General features: G+C 40.3%; 1 protein-coding gene across 6 annotated transcripts in view; it reads right to left on the reverse strand.

The window, feature by feature from the left end:
- Positions 1-16438, reverse strand: part of sema3fa (sema domain, immunoglobulin domain (Ig), short basic domain, secreted, (semaphorin) 3Fa) — a 50263-nt gene extending 33825 nt beyond the window's left edge. For 4 of the 6 annotated variants that reach the window (XM_065954767.1, XM_065954766.1, XM_020629048.3 and 1 more), the window contains exons 1-2: positions 16302-16438; positions 14299-14452 (exon numbers count right to left, since the gene is read on the reverse strand). In XM_065954767.1, the coding sequence (XP_065810839.1) occupies positions 14299-14452; positions 16302-16310 (163 nt within the window). In that variant the 5' untranslated portion in view covers positions 16311-16438. Of the gene's footprint in view, positions 1-14298; positions 14453-14710; positions 15097-15904; positions 16281-16301 lie in introns of those variants that run through there. The other 2 variants (XM_065954764.1, XM_065954765.1) reach the window with 2 other exon arrangements.
- Positions 16439-21487: the final 5049 nt, after the last annotated feature.

Below are 21487 nucleotides of genomic sequence, written 5' to 3' on the forward strand. Positions count from 1 at the left end.
CCAAGTATGCAACAATTGACCTTGCAAAGTTATATTCTTAACAGTGGAAAGCATCCTACGGCTTCTTTTCGTCACAACCATTTTTGTTTGTGCTTTTTTCAATGGTTATTTCTTTTATTTTTGTATATTTACAAGCATGGCAAAGGCATTTAATACTGCCAGATCCAGATCAATCCAAACATTGAATGAAACACAGCAGGGCAGTTTGCTGAGAGCTATGGGAAGAAAGGGAGGCAGAGAGACCTACTGGGGAGTACAAGCTGACTGGATGCTGTGAGTGACAGAGCGTCCATGTTAACTCATCCATTTGCTGTCTGTCTGTCTGTCTTTTTGGCATAAATGGGAGCAGAGGAGTGGAGAAAACAAAGTGGGACATGATGACCGTCAGTCAAGGGCATTCATCTTTTTCAAAGTGGAAGAGTGGCTGTATGAAGGAGATGATGGTTGGTGGGAATGGAGGGAGTTGGAGTGCTGAAGTGGTGGAAGAGATAGCAGAAAGGAATGCAGACAGTGGAAATGCAACAGAATATTGTGATGGAAAAAAGAAAGCATAAGAAGTCACATTTTTCAAGCTTTTGCAAGATGCTAAATACTTTTCAGCATTACATTTTTTTTCCCATTTGCAACCTGTCTTAATTCTATATCAAAGGCTCTCTGTGAAGAGGATTATTCAACAAGGTGAAAGCTGAGCTTATTGTGGCGTGAAGGAAGATTTAAATCTAACTTGCAGAAAAAAGCAAACAGGTGTGGTGTAGAAGTGTGATCTCGCATGGAAGCAGTCAGTTTAGACCACCCTAGGGCCATCAGCTTTGAAAAAATGTTTCTTCTATAGCATCCTTGTACTAAATTCGGTGTGAGCGGAGGAATGTTGCACACAACAATTTTCCCATGCATGAATAGCCTGCATTACTTAAAAGTTTGGAGGCTTCTCTCAAAATAGTTACAGGCTTAAATGACCATTTACATTCCGATAGGTTAAAAAAAAAAAAGTAATTCAAGAAGAGACATGTTGGCAGCCATTACATCTTTAATGGATAATGTGAATTGTCTGGGCCCCACTCTCTCATCCCAACCTGCAATTAAAGCAATGCTAGCCAAGGTCAGGTTGAGTGACAGGCTGACAGACCTATAGATTACTGTCTGTCTGTGTAATCCCCCGCCTTTTTACGCCCTGTGCTGACTGACGCACTCCCTCCTCCCATTTAAACACCAGCGCCTGTAGACTCTGCTGCTTTCATGTTTGATGGACAGATGGGACATCCTACCCCATGACCCTTTGACCTTTTTCTCACCCATGACCATAAGGGTCGCTGCTCAGAGTGCCGCGCCTTAGGGGCAGCATGGAGAGATTATTTGAAAGGTTCTAGTTAGTATTAAATTCATATTAATAGAGATCAGGGATAGAAAGTTTCCCTCTATATTTGTGCAGTTGAAAGGGGAGATCTTGCGGGCTAAGGAGGCAAAAGTAGCTAAATTAGAAACTTATTTGTAGCAAGAAAGAGAGAAATAGATGCATAAAAACACAAGTGAGTGATGTCATGTCTGTCCTACACAATCCACATTTAGGCCTCTTCTCAACAAAAACCCTTTAATGACAATACTACACTGCAATGTGTGCATGAGAAATATAAAATTTATATTAATAGGGAAATGTTTCTCAAGTTAAATTGTGCAGTTGAACATTTAGATGACAAATGGCGACAAATTGGGCAAAGGTAGCAAAACTGATGACCTATTTGCAACAAGAGAGTAAGTAAAAGATTCATAAAATCATAAAAACAATGCAAGATTTTAAGTGTACCCTATCAATTTAAACCTCTGCTCCATAAGCCCTTAAGTCAATACTACGCTGCAGGTACTGCACACCAGCATGAAATGTGCAAATAACATTTACCCCTGTCCTGTCCCGATTACAAGCTTTTTTTCAACCAAATGCCAACAGCTAATCAGTGATGGCTGCAAATTCTCAGGCATGTTATTGTTGGCAGTTGTGCTCAGTGAGATGAAGTGTGCAGAGAAATGGAACGAGATAAGAAATGTTGAAATGACCTTTCCAGTAGTTAAACAGTCATGATGCAACACATCAAAATCCATAGCGGTAGCATCCCATAACCAGACATTTCTTACAGCGCAACAGTTGTTTTTAACAAAAGAACAAAATGAGCTGGAAGTACCTGTTTTGATTTGAGAGGGAGAGAGATGGCGAGATATAAAGAGAAAATTCTGAGCGGAAATCAAGATTTTTATCAGTTGAGAGGCAACCTGCATGACAGTGGGAAATCTTGGTCACAGTCCCTCCATCTGTCCACACATGGGGTGTTGAAGGAGACACATAGAGGCTAAAAACCCTCTTATCTTACACTGTCATGTGTGCTCATAAATCAGTACTTAGCCATCCACTCTGTACTGATAAGGCTACCAAACACACACTGGACCAACACCAGGAATGGAGAGAGATACTTTTTTTATTTAAAAAAGCAGTCGCACTTGCTCTCCCTCACACTCCCTTCTATCTTCTTTATCTGTTTTTCATTCATCAGATCTGAACAGCAGTTAAGTTTTTTTTTTTCCTGCTAAGGGCTCGTTTGTTTTGCAGCTTGCCATATTTTCTCTTGTAGCTTTTCCAGCAGTCTGGTTCTGATCATCTGAAGAACCAGTGAATCATTCCAAACATTCAGACAAGAAAGAGCTTGAGAGAGCTGAGGAATTTGATTTTGATCGTCACGCAATCAGGCCCTGCATTAAAATAAATAAATAAAGGGACAAGGCGTTTATTACAAGTCAACCTGCCAGGTCAAATTTTACTGCCTGCTTCTGACGGCTGTGATACTGAAAGTGAGTCAAGGACAGTCCATCTCATGATACGAAACAGTTTTGCTGAATTTTGCTGAAACAAATGCCATGTCTTGCCTGAGTTAGACTTTAAAGACTTGAAAATTATACAATGTAGGGCCTGTATCCAATCTTACCCAAAAGCAGGAGCTTAAGAAAGCTAAAAAAAAGTTGCATGACAAGTGAAAAAAAATACCAATTACAACTCCAAATTGATCAAAACTTGGAACAACAACAATGTCAGAATAAAACACTTACATTCTAGGAGCAGTTGCTACACACAAACAAACAAATCTCCTCATACTTGCATGATGCAGTTGGAAATGCTGCAGACGTATGATTAGTGCATAATCATTTTATTTGTTTAGAAACAACACCAGCATGGAGTCCAAACCAAAAAATGCTACTATAAGAAGCTAATGCAATGCTAATTGGTAGAACTTGCACATGCATCTCTGTACATGATTTGCATATTGCAATAATGTTTCCCTGCAATACAACATGGCCTTTGGAGAACAATCCTATTGAACACCACAGCAACTAATCTGCTTATAATGCATTGCAATTGGTTGCGACTAATTAGTCATGCACAGATTGTTTAATAGGACAGTGTAATCCGGCCACGGTGGTGAAAAGGTAAATTTCACACTGTGCAGTAAATCTTAACGCCAGTGACAATGGTATAATCAGAAGCCATGGACTAATGAATTCCAAGCTTTTTATACTCTCCAAATGCGATTACACTTGAACAAAGCAACATTTAAGTTGGAGATCTTCCCAATGTCAGAAGACAGTTTTTGTCTCCTCTGTGGGATTCTCAGCTGAGTCGACCACATTAAAACTCGATCTGTCAGCTGTGGAAAAGAGTTTGTTTCTGTGTATTTGTGCCAGGAGGTACCACTTCCTATGTGCTCTCTGAGGGGGCTGTCTGTGGTCTTCCATCATTGTAGAGAGGCGAAGCACATGGCACAGAGGAGCACATCAATTCATCTCAAATGAAATTCTACAAAACATGAAAGCCAAGGATCACTGCCAAGCTCTGTCTGATGACTGTTTCAGCATTTGGGCCAAGAGCAGGAAAAAGTGAGGGAGGAGAATGATGAGAGACGGAGTGAGAGAGAGAGCAGAGGGAGGAAGAGGATGCTTTGAGCGAATATGCCGTGCCAGTGTTGTACACCACTCCCCCCTCTGCTCCCCCAGGGACATGAATGAAGTGGATGAATGATGGACCCAACCCACACAAACGCCCCTCTTCTATTTAGACCAAGCAGTCCATTCACGGGGATGAGTGAGGCGTCGACACCAACAACAACAATAACAACAGCAACATAGGAGGCCCGTACTCCTGTTTCTCATTCATACATATGTATGCAGTCACACAGACACACACATATGGCACAGATACTGTGGACAACACTGCCAACATACCATTAGGGACACCTAGAGAGGGTTCCTGAGAACAGGGCTAGCTAACAAAGCGCCAAGGCAAAGAGGCGTGAACAGGGGGAAAAAAAAAACTTGGCACCAAGTCAATGCAACCGCCACAATGATCAGGGATGAGAGGCCATCTCCTCCCATCCACAATCAGCACATTATCGGTGAGCCCATCAGTGCATGAACCCAGAAAACAAGGCCTAGAAGCCTCATGTTTCACCACATTCTGCCCCTTCTTCCTCCGCTCGGCTCATCTCTGTTGTTCTTCCAGGACGAGATGGGTTCTGGGAGGTTCCCGAACCACACAAGGGGGGGGATCTCACTCATAAGGTCTGACCTTCAAACTAAGGCATTATACTTGCTCGAAGCCACAGCAGCTAATGGAACATTTGGAATACAAATCCAATTGAAGCAAGATCAATCTGACAAGGAGGGCTTTGCCATTTACCCAGCATTTACATCTGCAACCTTGAAGGTGGGCTTTGTATTGATGTTAGCATCTGACAGAGGCTCAGTTTTCACCAATTATGTATCCTGCAGAGAGAATATGGGGGAAATGAAGGAAGGCAAAGGCTGAAGCCAAAAGATGAAATAAAAGCTCTGACATGGGGAGGAGGAATGCTCTGGCTTTTTTTTTTTTAATCCAATAGCGAGACAGCACTACTGCAGCCTCCCACAGGATCATGGTCAGACTGAACCACAGGACTAATTTCTCCCATAATCTCAAAGACAGATACTTGGTCTTCATCCAGCATTCAGCTACACACACACGGAGGGTTGGTGGACTTTTTGCCTGAACGTCCCACACCTGACAGATTACAGGAGGTTGAGGTTGTCAAACGCCTGCCTGAAAACAAGTTTGACCTTTCATCTACAAAAGGAGGCATGTGCAATTAAAGCTTGCCAGTGAAAACTACTTTGAATGTTTAACACTCAGCATGAAGAAATCACTCCCAACCACGTGTACATGTACTTTGGCTTCACATCAGTTTTTCTTTTATGTTGACGAATATGTGTACAGTTCAGAGCCCTTCTTTGGGATTTGGTTTAGATGGTTCATGGTGCCAAAATACTTACAACACCTACCCTTGGATGATCCATCTAACATTACAGCCCTTTACATTCCCAAGGTATCAATAACCAACACACGCTGTCATGCATGCATTTGTATAAAGCACAAAAGAGTTGTTACAAAGTGTGTATGTTTGTCCTTTTTAAACTTGTATCTATGTTGTTTTCATGAGAATAAAGACATTAAGGAATGAATGTCCCCCCCACACACACACACACCCTACTTTTCATGTCCAAACATTAGGGTTGTCCAATAAATTAGACAAATTAACAAAGTAAGGACCTGGAAAGGGAACACATTGTACAATATGTTAGTTTGTATAAAGTCAGAAGTTTTCATTGCCCTTACATTGTATGGTCTAAGCAGTCAGCAACTGAGGTAAGCCATCTCAACCAATTCTCAAACACAGCTACTGAGAAGCAGACACACAATTTGTCTGCAGTATGATTTTTTGCATGCACCCACACTCCTCTCCTCCTTCTCATTCTCATTCTCAGATCCCTCCATCTATCTATCCATCCCTGCTCTGGCTGAGATAGCAAACCTGACACTGATGCCCCATAGTCCATTAGCACGCTCAAAGCGCCCCTTCTGTGTCTGCTCTATCGTTCCCATCATATTTCCCTCTGCTCACTCTATCTTTCTGACAGTCCTGACTTCGACTCTTGCCCTCCTTATCTGAGTCTCTTCGTCTTTCTGTCTCCCTTTCTCCTTCCCTCCTAGAGGACCCCCTCAAGTTCAACATGTCAGTCTGTGTCCATGGGGAGGAGAACAAATCTGTAGTTAGTCATGTTGCATTCAGATAACATGACTGTGATGGGGCTGCAGAAAATCCCCTTAGACACATTGTATCAGCAATAGCTCATCAGATATAACTCTCTCCTCCAGCATGTCTCCTGTAATGTATCTCCTCTCTCTCTTCATCAGACAGACCTTCTTTCACTGATAGAACAGATAAACATTTGTCCCTTCTCACAGTATGAGCTCTTCACCCAATGGTCATTCCTAGTCAAGTCAAATGATGTTACATCTGCAAAGACTGAAGCTAGATGAAAAAATAAGAGGCTCTAATATCTGGTCTCAACTTTGCTTGATTAAATACGTCTAGAAAATCTATCCATTTCCAAAGTCATTGACTGCCTAAGCCTATCAACTTACCAAGCGTATTATCTATTCTAAAACTGGTAACCATTCCTGTCGTAGTTTGGAGAAAAGGCAGAAAAGCAAACAACAAAAACAAGTGCCTAATCATCAATCCTGAAAGGGTAAACTCAAATACCTTTGTTGTGTTTTGACATTTTCTGAAATGTTTTACAGTTCTCATTATTTCACGATAACCTTTTAAGACATTACAAGCAAGTGTGGTTTTGAAGATTGTGAAACGATTCAGTTAATCAGTTTCATGAATATTAATGCAATCTTTAAAACGACACAACGCTTTACAAAAGCTTTGTGTATAGTTTCACCAACAGTGTAAAAGTTCTCATCTCAATCATGCATGCAGTACAAAGTCTGGAAATACTGAATCACAATAACATGACCAGAGATTTGATTGAAAGTGTTTCCCTTGTTCATTTAAAAGATTTTGGCAGATAGAATAAAAATGTTTGCCAGTTAATTTCCTTTTGTTTGATGAAACAGTCGAATGATTCATGGTTTAAGATCAACATATTGTTCCTTTTGTTGCATGCTACTTGCAGATCTTACAGATGTTGCTTGTCTTGTGCTTTTCTGTGTTTTCACTGTATCTGTTTTTATTGTGTAAAAAGAAGCACTGAAGGAATTTGAACACCCTGATATAATGATAATGATATGGAGAGAATGAGTTTAGAAAATTAAAAAAGTAGCTTTGTAAGTTGCTTTTTGATTCCCCTATGTATTTAAGTAACACACACAAACACACAATCAGTGTAGGTACGAATACATGACAGAGTGTGTGTTCCTAGTTCCCACCCCGAGTGTTCACAAGGGCAATCACATGAGCGAGGCCATGGCATTGCTGTAACTGGATCTGGACACTGACAGACAAATGATAATGAATGATAGCTGTCTGAGTAAACAAGTGGAGAGGCGCCCTTGACCCAGTGTCTCCTTAATTTTAGTTCAGGCTGAACCCCAATCCCCCTCCCCTCTCTCTCCGAAGGACTCCCACTCCTCTGCCACATCTGGAGAGCACGTCTAGAAAAACCAATCCCTCACTTGTTCCCTTAATAAACTCTCCATTCCTCCCAGCAACTTCACAAGAACAGACCACAGGCTCTTCAAAGTCTATTGTTTAAGCTCATTTATTGTCTCGTTTGTCTTAACTAAGCCCTGAAGCCTTCGCATTGCTTTACTTTAGGTTTTTCCTGCAAGCAGACAAGGCAGCAGACATCAGGGGAAATAAGCTCAGCGCTGTGATTACATCCCACCTCTCCTCTGCCGAGAGAAGCATTTGAACCCGATTCAGTTTGTGAGGAGTGACAGGTAGATGCTGCTATGGTAACCGAACCAAAGCACTGTCATATATATAGAGCTTTGCAGAAGCACACACACACAAACACACACACAAACAAGGCAGACTTAACCACATGGACTTGCCATGAATATTAAAAGACTCTTTCCAATTCCTCCATGTCACTTTGAATCTGAGGAAAAGCACCTCCAGTAAAACCTTTACATTCTCCATCTCTGTCTCTAACCACAACAATTGCTGTCCTCTTGGTCTAACCTGCCTTCCTCTTCTTCTGCGAGCCATGAGGTTTAATACAGAATGCCTCTAATAATCTGCCAGTAGTAATGATTTAAATGGCCCAAAGGAAATCAATGAACAAGACTCACCAACAGGAGCCAATCAAGCTCTTCAAAATAGAGACAAAAAATGACATTTGTCTTATGTACCACTGTGGCTTACGTCTATTTTTACCCTGTCTGTCACATTTCGATCTCCAAAATTGGATGCAGCAGAAACCAGACACCAGGATGTTTTTATGAGAGTACACACTCACTTTCACACTAACAAACCAAAACACACATCCACAAACAGAGTGTTTGTCTTTCACCCCTGCTGAGTGTTGCCCCCCTTTAAACAGTAGACAGACGACTGGAGTGACATTTTGTTGAGCACAGGCATCAAGTGTACGTGCAGTAAACTATGATCCACACACATGAGCTCTCTGACAGAAAGCCATTAACACTGATTATTTCTGGAAACCTATTAATGGTAAAGAGGTTGCACAGAGATATTAACTTTCTTAGACATCTAGGGTTCTTCTTAGTAGTAAGAGTCCTGATCTACAATGTCAGATGAATCAATTTCAAGGCTCAGATTCACACTAAATCCTCTACAATCCATAAAAAAGGTAGGACAATTATCTAAAAAAGTTGTTTTTTCTTTCATTAAAAGCCAGCTCACAGCTTTTCCATAGAAGCAGAAACAAAACAAAAAAACATAAAAAAAAAAAAACACTTTACCTAGTGCTATGCAATGTACATTTTAGGAAAAAAAGACTATATTGTAATTAGGGAATGTTGTCTCTTGCTCTCCAGCATGCCGGTCTCCCAGAAAACATCTAGTCCTGAACTAAACTTGTACACTGTTGCCACACTAGCTCCACCACTGGTCAACTTGTTATGATCTAAATCCATGGTCTGTTCGGTGCTTTGATACATCTCACAGTGGAATATGATTTTCTTTATGCTTAGATCTGCTCCTCTCCAGCACAAACACTTGATTGATTTAGCCAGTTGCTTTATTCTGAATGAAAAGCGGAGTGACTTTTAGTGATTTTTTCCCTTTTACATGTTGGATGAATTTTTATCGCCCAGGGGGGATCAAAATGCAAAGGCAGAGATATGTTCTCAATCCAGAGCATTTTTAGAAATTATTTGTATGTGTATTTTTTGAGTGAAATCATTAAAGAGTGAAGAGCCAGCATGTGTTGATTGACAAAGAAAGAGCTGCACATAGAGGCACAGTATTTCCTTTCAATGCTGCAATCTAGCGCTTCACTTTCCGCACGTTAACTGAGCTAATATGTAAAACCTTTCTGTTGCACATGTCCACCCACTCCTCTTTCAAACATTCCTTTGCTGCCTCACTGTTGTGTGCCTTCTTCTAAAGGAAAGTCCAGGCACTTTAGAGACCCCCCTCTCCCATTTCGCCTTTCGAGTGTGCTAAAACAGCACGCTCCAGCTGTGGGCGGTGTACTGGGTGCTCTCCTGCCTCACCTGACACTGCCAACCTCTTATCACCAAGCAAATACAGAGGGTGTGAGTGTAGAGTAAAGGCAGAGGAGGAGAGGGAGATAAAAAAGAGAAAGAAACAGACAGAAAGGACACTATATTTAGCACGGGGAGCTGTCGCCTTCTGTTTCTCTCTCCTGAATAATCAGACTTTGACAGCATGCATCCTGCAGAGCAGAGGTTGCTGGGATGCACCCCCCTCTCCTCCCCTCTCCTCCCCCAGCAGCATCTCTAGGGAGAAAGTAGCAAACTATTGTAATAATTGCTGCAGGCTTGCGTGCCACAGCCATCACACATTACTCAGTGGAAACATTTTGCAGTGCCCTGACATTCTCTAATGGCGATAATAGGGAAAGGGGAGGGAGTTCTGGACCGCAGAATTTTGCCAACAGGTACAATGTTGCACGTGTTATGCATACGCTTGCTGCATCTGAGTACTGTATGTACAAGAGAGCAGCGATGTGACCAAAAGATAAAAGCATCCTGCCATGACTTCTCAGAACTGGAATACATGTAGGACAGAGACAGTGAGGCTGTGACAAACTTGTTCCCTTAATGTACTGATGATGATTATCTGCTGGGAAAGCAGTAAACAAGCACAGCTGGTAGCTAAAGACACAGAGGATGTGGATTGGATATTGCAGTAAAGTGTTTCAACAGTGCACAGTGGACTTTAGCCGATGTGAAAAGCGTACTTGCTTTTGTTGAAAAACTAGAAAACCAGCGTTTTGCAACAATAAACACGCTGCTCGTTGTTTCCTTCAAGATAATTTAGCTTCTGTTTGTCATTTATATTATTTAAGCTTTAACTTGTAACAATAGTGCTCTTTAATGACCCCAAAATTGCATGTTGTCATCAACTCTTATCCTTATAAGTTCTTGTAACATAACAACTGTATCTGTACTAGATGAGGAAAAGCAAATATATTCTAAATACACTTTGAACAGCATGTCTTAGGGTTAGGGTTAGGGTTGTTTTGGTGTAAATGTTTTTTGGCTTTGCCCATGCATAGAGTGCCAGTTGATTAGACATCAGCTCATGGGTCACACTGTGGTGGTATACAAAATGAAAACAATAGCAGACCAAGAAAATAAATATGAATATGCACGTTTCTGAATCTCCCCATGGATCTTTACAAACAGCATGTGAATTATACGTCTCATTATGTTAAAAATCCTAAATGATGCATTTAATATAAGCCCCTATAATGTGTGATGTGTTCTGATGTTACGGCTAATTAGTAACATCACTTTATGGCTGAACAGCAGGAGGGTTTGGGAGAGAACTTGCAGACTTGAAGCATTTGCAAGCTCTGTGGTGATAAGCCAATCACAGCAGTAGGCTAAAATAAAGTCTGTTTACTTGTGTTTGAAGGAAACAGATCAGAGCAATCAGACAATGTGTGGGATTGTTGCAGGTGACCACCTTGTCTGGAAAGGTATATGTTTGATCTCCTAAATGGCTAGCAGACAAGATAGCTTTCAGCAGCTCATTGATTTGCTGAGACCTGATTGCAGTAACTCTTGGCTTAGGCTCTGGTTTGTCACATTTACATACACCAGAGAGAGCAGACAGGTCACAAGGAGATAAAAACATTGGTGTCCTTCAAACAATCTGAGGAGGAGTCACAACTCATACCATGATTAGGACTGTAATTCTTTCTCTCAGCAGAGAAGTCAAAAGGACAATAACAAGACCACCTACGGAGGGGAATGACTTGAAGGAGACAAAGGGCTCTTCTCATGTACTATGTATACACATAAATCTGTCTATAGAATATAATCTGTGGGGTATGAGGTCTATTGTTGCAGTAAAGTTCAAACTCAGGAGCAGCCCGTAATTATTATAGGAATAAAGACAACGAGGGCATGTCACCATTTCTGGTCCTGACCCTCAAAACTGTCAGGAGAGATGAACCGATAGTGAGTTCTTTGTTGGGTCGTGACAATCATCAACCCATTACGCAGGACAAAAAGACTGACATGGAAAAACTGCAAAGGCTGGAGTAACCTTAAGATTGTGAGAATTAGTCCAATTACAGGACGGCCTGGTTTTTTTCCCAGAGCTAACCTTGTACCCAGGTGTTCCTCGGAGGACCAAAGGGGCTGAGTATAAACAAAGTTAAACACTTTCAAATGGGCCCGAGGATTATCTTAACAAGCTATTACTTGTTAATATGGTGCCATTCTCCCACAGTTTGAGGGCAGTTAACCTCTGGTGTGAATGGCTTCTGTTTGAAGAGGTCACAACCTCGCAGAGCCCTGCGCACTAAAATAGCATGTGATTACAGACCTTGTTTGAAAGTAAATATAGGAGTTCTCAGACAGCTGATCTGAGCCGGACTCCTCCAGGCATTGTGAGAGGGGAGACACAGACAAGACCTTTTGTTTTTCTATGTCATCTCAACTTTGATGCTCTTATTATCTCTCTCTCTCTCACATATATACATATATATATATATATATATAAAAATAGAGATATAGTAATACATCTTACTGTACACTTTTTTACCACTCAAAGTTAAGTTAGATTCATTAGGGTGTGTGTTTTGTTTTAAGTGTGTCTCTTTTGAAGTCCTGGTTCATGATCCCTGCGAGCTTTGCGTAGACATTCCTTTGGTCTTAGCCTCTGTTTGCTTTCTTGGTCCTTATCACAGTCGATAACTCATCTTGCACTAACACACTCAGTAGCTACTTTGGGAACCTCAAAAGAAGAAGTTATCAGCTTAGCTTGCTCATGGCTGTTTGTGGTTAACTTTAGTTTTAACAGATCCACAGGTCTTTTTTATCCTGCTTGTTTGTGCAATTACAAAATTTTAATCAATACAATTGATTAAATAAGGGGCTTATGAAATTGACTAATCAAATTTAGAGAACAAAGAGAAACAATTCCCATTTTAAGAAAAAGGTGGTGGATTTTCTTTCAGACTGTGTGCCAGGAATTTAAGCTGTTTGTTTGTCACTGTGATTTAACATGCAATCTGTTTTCACAAAGTTTTTTATACATGATAATCCTATAGCTTTTAGGTCTGAAGAGATTTAGGAAAATATGCGTTTAAATTCAATGGCAGGAAATGTAGAGATTAATACATTTCAGTGTATGCAGAATGTGATTTCAAGGGGAGCGTTTATAGCAGATGGTCACACTGAAATGCATCTCTAATACTGTATATATGCCAACAAGATATTATCATTTTCCTTTAGAGAGATGTGTGTGTATGTATGCATATAATCTGTTGCCTGATGCTGTGATAGAAAGCAAATATTTAAAAAGGAAAGACAAAGGGTTGGTTCTCTTGTGTCAAAATGTTGGATTTCCGCCAAAAGCAGCAAAATCTTCTCTCCCTGCTTTATAAAATGCAAATAATCAGTGGGAAGTGATAGTGTGTAACCTTTATGAAAAAACAAGAGAGGCTGGGTCACAGACAGAAGCCAAATCAACAAAGATGCATTCTAACAGTTGCTAGAATTGGCCGCCTACACTTGAAGCTTGTTTTCTTTTATAATCTAAATATAAAAGCTCATTAAATATCAGATGGATTTTTTTCTTATTACAACCAATCTGTAAGCCACCACAAGACAGATATCATGGGAAGCTAAAACCTATTATTTGGTTAAGTTCACGGCCACATAAATAATTAATAAAAGCACATTACAGAGCTATTCCCAGCAGTACGGTGCAACACCAATACAATTAGCAAATGCAAAGCCAAGGTGCATTTCTAGTCTCCAGCTATCTGAAGTTGCTCCGTGAGGCATAAAGTAAGCCCAGAAACTAATTAAAAACAAAAAGAAACTCAATTAAAAGCAGCAGAAAAAAAATGAACCCTTTTCTAACAAGTCAATGTGAGACCAGTAGAGGGTGAAATCCAACTCTATTAGAGATGGGGAGAAAGAGATGGGATTTTAAGGGGGAAAACAGGTAAGTGGCATATCTGAGAAGCAGCAAAAAAAAGCTAATTTGGCAAAAATAAGAAGAAGAAAAAAAGGGCGGGAGCAACAAATTAGCACAAATAAGTTCTGCCATTTCAGGACTAACTATGCGACTTCTTTAAAATATAAACAGTTAGGATTATTCAAATCCAATTTTCAATGATTTCCAGAAAAGACAGTTCCTATTTAATAATGCTACTAATGTTCATAATGCTTCTAATTCCACGCATTTACACTCACAGGCGTACTCATAGGAAACAGTTGCAATAAAAACTTCTATAAAAGCTTTACATGGACACAATGGCTACACCAGCCCTCCAATGACAAAACTCAGGAGACTACATCGTTCAGACCTATTTTAACAAGACAGTTCAATGCACACACAGGGTCTCATGTGGCACCGGCAAACATTCATAACATCCTGGATCTGTGCCCTGAGTGTGTGTCCAGCCAAGTGTTAAATCTGACTTGATTTCAGAAGGAAGCCGAGGCCACACAATGGCCTGTTTAGGCAACTGATGGCAGCCAGGCGATTAAATGAAGACACATTCTCTGACCCTGAATGTTCAGCAGCACATCTCCTCATCCCTCATCCACACACAATCAAACTCTCTGTGAAGCAGGGAGGGAATATATGCCAAGTCCTGAATTCAGCTAGTGCCAATAGTTTACCCATTCCAGTTATAAAACAAGAGAGAGAAATAAAACACTAAAAGAGACTATTACTCCCTGATCAAATCAACTTGTCTGCAAAGAAACACAAAAACTGAATAAAGCGGATCATAGTGTTGTGAGTGTCTTACCTTTGAAGGAGAGGAAAATCCTGGGAGCAGACAGGGGCTCGTTGGAGGACGGCAAAGCCCCAGACGTTAGGGCCAGCAGGGCCAGCAGCCAGCACAGTTTGTCCCACATTATCCCTCTGTGTGTTAACAGAGGAGAGGAGGAAGAGCACAGGAGCTGAGGGACACAGAGGGATGCACATCAGACAATGGGCTTGAACTTCCACCTCAGAAACCATCTGCAAAGACCAGTTTACAACCACTGAGCTGCAACAATAGACCCGTTTCCTTTCTTACCATGATAAATAGAAAATTCTTAGAACAGTGACTCTTAAACCAAAACCAGACAAGATATAAATAAATACAAACAAGATGGGATCTGTTTCATGTAACAATTGTTAAATTTCATTATGGTGTGCAATATATGCCAAGTTACCTGAAGCAGAAAAGCAGAGGGTAGTAGGAGTCTGGGAAGAAACTCAACTATAGTTCAGAATTGAAATGTCATCATTGCTTCCGTGGTTTCTGCTTGGTCTCTCATTTTACTGTGCGTTTCCTAACCGCCCACAATTATTCTTGCCTCTGTCTGCTTCTGTGTACAACCAGGGAAACAGTGAATGGAGGGAGTCTCCATCCAGCTGAGAGCCAAGCCACTCTCTCTCAACCCTCAGCTCTTGTGCAAACAACGCATAATAGTATATATTCTATCTCATGCAAAATAGTTTCGCAAATACCTCGTCAGTAATACAGCAGAAGCAATTTTACAAGCAGTACAGGAGTTGCTCTGTGCGCTCTGGCTGTGCACACAAGGCGCATCAACATGCTTCAAGAGTAACAAAGAGAGCAGAAGTTAATAATATCCCCATAAAATTATCGACAGAAATCCAGGTCATCAGCGCGACTGAAATGAGCCACAATTGTGCGTAAAAACCAAAGAAAGAAGTGTGCCACGTTTGGGTACAGTACAACACATAGGCGATACTGTTCTGCTGTGATTATCCATGCACTGCACTGATCTGCTCGTAAACGTGGGTCTGAATCTGAGGTCAAACTGACAGTCAGGGTTTAAGATCAAGTTCCACGTTGAGCTCTGAGGGCACAACTCCAAAGCAAGACCGTTCACCAAAATAAAGCGTGACGACTGAGCTTCGAGTTATGAGGGCATGAACATGAACCACGTGACATTTATGAGACCTACCTAGGACTCTAAATTGTGAAAAGTGGCACAGAGGGCTTCTTATATAAACGACATCGCTGTGCATGGCAGATCTTTGAAAAAGAGCATCACATACAGCAAAAACTCTATGAAACTCAAACGCATATGAGGGAACTAAAACTACATCCCACGCGCAAGGGAATACGCACAAAACTAGGCTCTTATTTTAATACATTAAATACTGAAAATAGTCAGGGCAAAAAATAAATAAATAAAAAAGACATCAGAACTTTAAAAAACATATCAGAGCCTTTTTCTATCATATTCAGCTCATTCATCACTCATGTATCCTCGATTCTACAAATGTGGTTCCTTGTTGAATTAGGATCACATCAGTCTGAATAGCCTGAATGTATAAAATTTGACTGGCCATGAAGGCAACCCTATAAATTAAGCACTTCATTTATGACCTACCCTTTAGTTACGTCCAGTGAATACTGTGGTGATGAAGCTGTTAAACATTTAAAACCATCCACCCAGATCCTTTGAGCTCCTCCGTCCGCACGCTGGAGTATCAGTGTATCCGCGGCAGATCCTGCACGATTATCCCACAGCCAAACAAAGCTTGGATTTAAATTAACTTGACACGGCCGCTTTAACTTGAAGTGAGCTCTAAATCGCATCAAAAGAGTCCGTATTTCCCACTGAAGGAGGTTAGAAACAAAGAGTTGTTCCTGGAGACGAGTAACAGCCCAGCTTCTCCCGTGCGCAAGCGACGCTCAAGTGTGTAGAGCTGGGAAGCGGCTTCTGCAGGTGGATACACTGAGATCCTCCGGTAGTAGTGGACACACCCATGGGGGAGGGAACCTACCTTTTGCATCCCTGCTCCGCGTCCCACCACGAAATTTAGCACAATACACCTTTTCTCTGCACTCTTTGACACTCCACAATGAACTCACTTAAATTGATAAGGAATGAACTGTTGGTGCAGCTGGAGGAGATGTTTAGATGTCATTGGCCCTAAAAGGGTGGGAGGAGCTGTGAAAATGTGCTGCTATACCCAAAAAAAAAAACATTGTAGCCTACTGTTCCCTATTAAAATCTCTATTGACTAAAGGAATTTGGCATGCGATGTCATGTTCACACATGACAGGATTTCCAACTGTCCATTTGTCATTATGTCAAATCTGTCGTTTTCTCACCCAGATATGATTTCCAAAAACTCAATCCTGCATTTAGAGCCTACTCTTGCCTCCATGCCACCTTTCAATAACGTAATGACGTAACCGTGACGCGTGACCGTTGACTTTGCTGCTGGTTTTTGAAACAATAATTGGTTGGCAGCATTTAAAGTCAGATTTTGAGTTAAACAACAAAAAAAATACATTAGGTATTTACACTGTTTCTAGTTTGTACAAGTTCGTACTTTGACGCGTGTTAAAACTGAAGCGCTTAATATAAACTGTGTTAATTGGTTATTGCAACAGAGAGAGAAAGTCTGATGTTTGTGTGGACGAACCAAAGATTGTAAATATTAAATGACGAACCAAAACAACGCTTACATGGAGGAACGGAGGACATTGTATCACCAAACATGGAGGTGAAAAAGCGACGAGGAGGAGGACGACCTGCATTAATACACAGCAAGGTAAGCTACTTCCTTACATGTGGTTTGCTGCTGACTAGCAGGGGGAGCCGTGGAGTGCTGTTGTTTCTATGGTAAGTATTTTTTTTATTTATTGCACAAAAAAAAAAACATAAACATAATAGATCAATGGAAAAACAGACAGTACATAATGATTAGTTAATTAACAAACTGTACATTTTGAAAGAAATGTGCTGGAGGAGCCAAATAAACCCAGAGGGGCTTGTGTGGCCCTCCTAAAGAGAAACATGTAACACAGAGACAAACTATTAATGTAGTCCAAGCAAAAACAATGAAGCTAACAAGAACACATACTCAATAAGGTGTAAAAGAAAGCAAAACAAGAAAGAGACAAATTAAAGAAGAGGGGAAAAAGGAAAATAAGCTCTTGTGGCAGAGAAAGATTATGATGGCACATTGGTTAATTGGCCAAGCAGGAAATAAATGGTTTGTTTTTTAAATAAGTTGAGGCTGGTGCTGTTTCTAATATGATTGGGTAAATTGTTCCAACAATGAGGTCCTCTGAATCTGATAGAGAATTGAGAAAACGATGTCCTGAACAATGCAGAATGAAGTAAGCTGGCTGACCTTGTGTTGTAATGATGGATTTGAGAATTGAATTGAAATATATCTTGAAAACAGATGGGGAGTAAGTTGTTGACTGATTGGAAAACAAAATATCTGAAACTGGTTTAGGTGGAAGATGGGGAGAATTCGTAGGGACTGGAACAAAGGAGTAGAGCTGCTAAATCTGTTGGAGAAAGTGATCATTTTGATGAACCGTTTTTTGCAGAGAAAGAATGCAGTTGAGGTAAAGGTGCTAGCCCAAACAATGTTACAGTATGAGATGTATGGATAGATCATAGGGTAATATAAATTAAGAAGGATTTTTCTTGATAACAGATGCATTATTCTTCTGATGACTCCAATATTTTTTGCTATTTTGCCTGAGATAAGTGTTAGGCCTATATGATTTTTCCAGGTGAGATTTTCATCTAGGAGAATTCCAAGAAATTTAGTAATGGTTACCCTTTCTAAGATATTATTGGCAATTGGGAAAAGTACATTTGGTCTGTAGGTTTCTGGGTATAAATAACATGTATGAGCTTTTTTTTGTATTGAGTGATTGACAGTGTGATTTGTTCCCACCTCAAGTTGGTTCATTAGGCCTAAACCAAATTAAGGCATTGTGTTTATTTCAATCTCTAATTTTCACCAAATAGGCTACAGCACAAATATTAAGATAAAAATAAATGATTACCAGTTAATACAATATTTACAGTCTATGGTTAATACATGCAAACAACCATATTTCACCATGGGCTCTCTAGAAGTGAAACATTTTCAATTCAAACATTTCTGTAATTTGTACAAACAATGCAAAATGACCGATTGTTAGGCTAGGCTACATAACTTGATGTTATGTAGCCTAGTCTTAATTTTGTGTGTGTGTGTGTGTGTGTGTGTGTGTGTGTGTGTGTGTGTGTGTCAAGAATGAAACTTGAATTTAAACTCTGAATATGTTTCAGTTCTTTAGTTCATTGGGTAATGTTTAAATGTTTTCCATGGCTGCTTGAGTGTAATAATATGACTGAGGTCATTTCACAACTTGATGTCTGGTGTTTTTTTGCTGACATAGCCTATATGGAGTTGTGCTAAGGAGCTTTCAGCATGTCTGAGCGAAACAATTGTTCAGTATCTGCTTGTATTGGCAGTCTTCAATGTGGAACAGTGTTGGCTTTTTGTTTGAAGCATGAATCACTTACTGTATTTTGACTCAGTGGGAGAAAAAAGAAAACCGAAGGCGCCAAAGATTTTGGATGAGAAGAAGCTAATTTTTATTTCATGCTAACAGCTGCTGTCTAACTATTTGGCACAAAAGGAATGTGGCCGCACATGCAGATACGAAACTGTTGAAAAGTGGCCAGATGCAGATAAGGTAGATTTCCTCCGACACCCCCGTCAACCTGACAGAGGATCACTGCCTCTCGCCTCAGATATGCATCAGATATTCATGGACAAATGGAGCCTTAAATCTTTTAATCTCATTCAATCCCCCCTCTGATCACACTGGCTTATTTTGCTTCTTATCCAGTCAATGCACAACACAGCTGACACCTCATGTGCATAGTTATTATTCCATAAATGATAAACATGATAGCTTGGGTTACATGCAGTCTTAGGCCATTACTTTTTCAGGTAAAACAGGATAATGCAAAGGATTTTTGTCATTAAATTGTGGCTGTGGAGTTTATTTATTGTTTCCTTTGTGTTCAGTAGTTCACAGGAAAGATAATGTTACAGTGACAAAACCATAAAACCTAAACCACAAAAAAAACTAACTGGGTGGTCATTTCACTGAAACTTACTTCAATATAAAATAACCAAATTGTATAATACTCAGTATTTGAGTGTACATTTTTTCATACATTTTGTTAAACATGTAGTTCCCTTCTTTTTCCATTTGTGTTAAGGGAAATAAATTAGATTGATAACCAAAACACAAAACAGAATTTAAGTCACTTATACAAATTGTGAACGGAAAGACATACTATTTTGTTTGGCGGTTGAGTTTTCTCTCCTTGAAACATGTCTTGGAAAGACAACTATTATATTAATCTATGCAAAAGTGGCTTGGCAATGTGATTCCATGCTTTGATGCTTGTAGCAGAAGGATGCAAGCTCAGCATCAGCATTTGCCATTAAAAGTGTTAAATTTCCCCTGATACAAGCAAAGAGCTCTGGGAAACAATTACCCCCTCACTTACAAGCTCATGCACACATCGCAGAAGATATTGGTATTTTTCAGTGTGTCTGAATCTTGGCCGGTCTTAAAAAATCATTAGCCTTTTCATTGTCACACTTGCATACAAACACAAAGAGGTACCGTACTTAACATATGCAGGTGGGAGTTCATGTTTGAAGGGTGGTCTGAGCACCAGACTGCGCAGAGCCATATAAATAACAACTTTCATAAATATCTGGAACACAACTCCCAATCCCTCAGGACTCACCCAGAATAAATCAGTCAAACAGTAAAGATCTCTTCACAAAACTTCACATCAGCAGTTCAAACAGCCTCCAATTGTAATGTGTGCACATCAGCCATGTGTAATTGTGTCATTTGTTTCTGAGCTCGATCTTTTCCTATTCTTTCTTTCTTCCCTCTTTCTTTTTTTCTTCCCGCCTCTGTCTTGCAGCCAACAGCTGCATGTTGTTTCCTATATTTCTTTTTAATCAACAATATTATTCCCATCTTCAGGCCTCTGGTGGCCCCACCATCTGTCACTTGCGTGAGACAAGAGGAAAGTAATTATTGAATCCTGGCTTCATAAAAGTCCCTCTTGCTTTCCAGTTTTTCCTCTAGCGGTGCTTTCTCTGTAGCAACTCTGAGGAGAAATTGTGAAAGATAATGTTGAAAGCAAAGACCACCATTGGGTGCCAGACCGCAGAGCCTAAAGTGCTAAAAAAATGCCTTTTTAATCTGCAGAGGAGATGCCAGGTTTATAAATCTAACTTCAATACTGACAGAGCGATACTTTATTCTACTTTTTCACTGAGATGATTTATGTTAGTGATATTACATCAGTCAAGTTCAAATGCTCCACTTTATCAGTTTGACAAAACCTGCCACGACAATGTGAGTTTGACTTCATGTTTAGCTGTTTTATTTAAAATGCTGTCATGTTCCCAGATGACCCGAGGGCAACGCTGCAGTCAACTTTTGTCATCCTGTTATTCTGGATCGTTTATAAGATCAATTTGCATGTATTTAACCACTGAAAGTCTATAGCAAACACATAGTTAACACCTAAACTGATATTTTTTGGAAGACACAGGTGGTTTTCATGGAAACAGGTGCCAGCAGGAAATACAAATCCAGGCAGTATAGAGCAGAGGTCATTTTCTCATACAAGTTTCATTATATTAAATGAATTGTCCTCCAACCTTTTAGCGCCAAAGACCCCACCAGCACTGAGAGTAATTATTAACAGACTTTGACAACCTTAACCTCTGTCTCCTCCACATGATGGGGAGGCAATTAACAGCTGTTCATTACTCAAGAGGTGAAGAGACAAATGCATCTGCACATCTGCATGTACGCACACATCTAAATGACACTGACAGATGTTAGTACACACACAGCCTCACGCATTTGACCATGCACATTGCATCATTAACACACACACTTCTTAGGATGCACACAGAATGGCCCCCAGCCCCCTCTGAGGGACACACCGTTTGTGTAGAATTTAATGAGGGAACATTTACTCATCCCTTCACCTCACTGGGAGAGCTGTTACCTTTTGGTGTGATAAGATATTAAAAATTCACACTGTTTCTGCAGCGCTTTGACTAGTATGGCAGTACGCTCATTAGCATTTAAATGGGAAAAAGATAACGGCACACTC

Source organism: Labrus bergylta, chromosome 5 (genome assembly GCF_963930695.1).
Source record: "Labrus bergylta chromosome 5, fLabBer1.1, whole genome shotgun sequence".
Taxonomy (NCBI): Eukaryota; Metazoa; Chordata; class Actinopteri; order Labriformes; family Labridae; genus Labrus; species Labrus bergylta.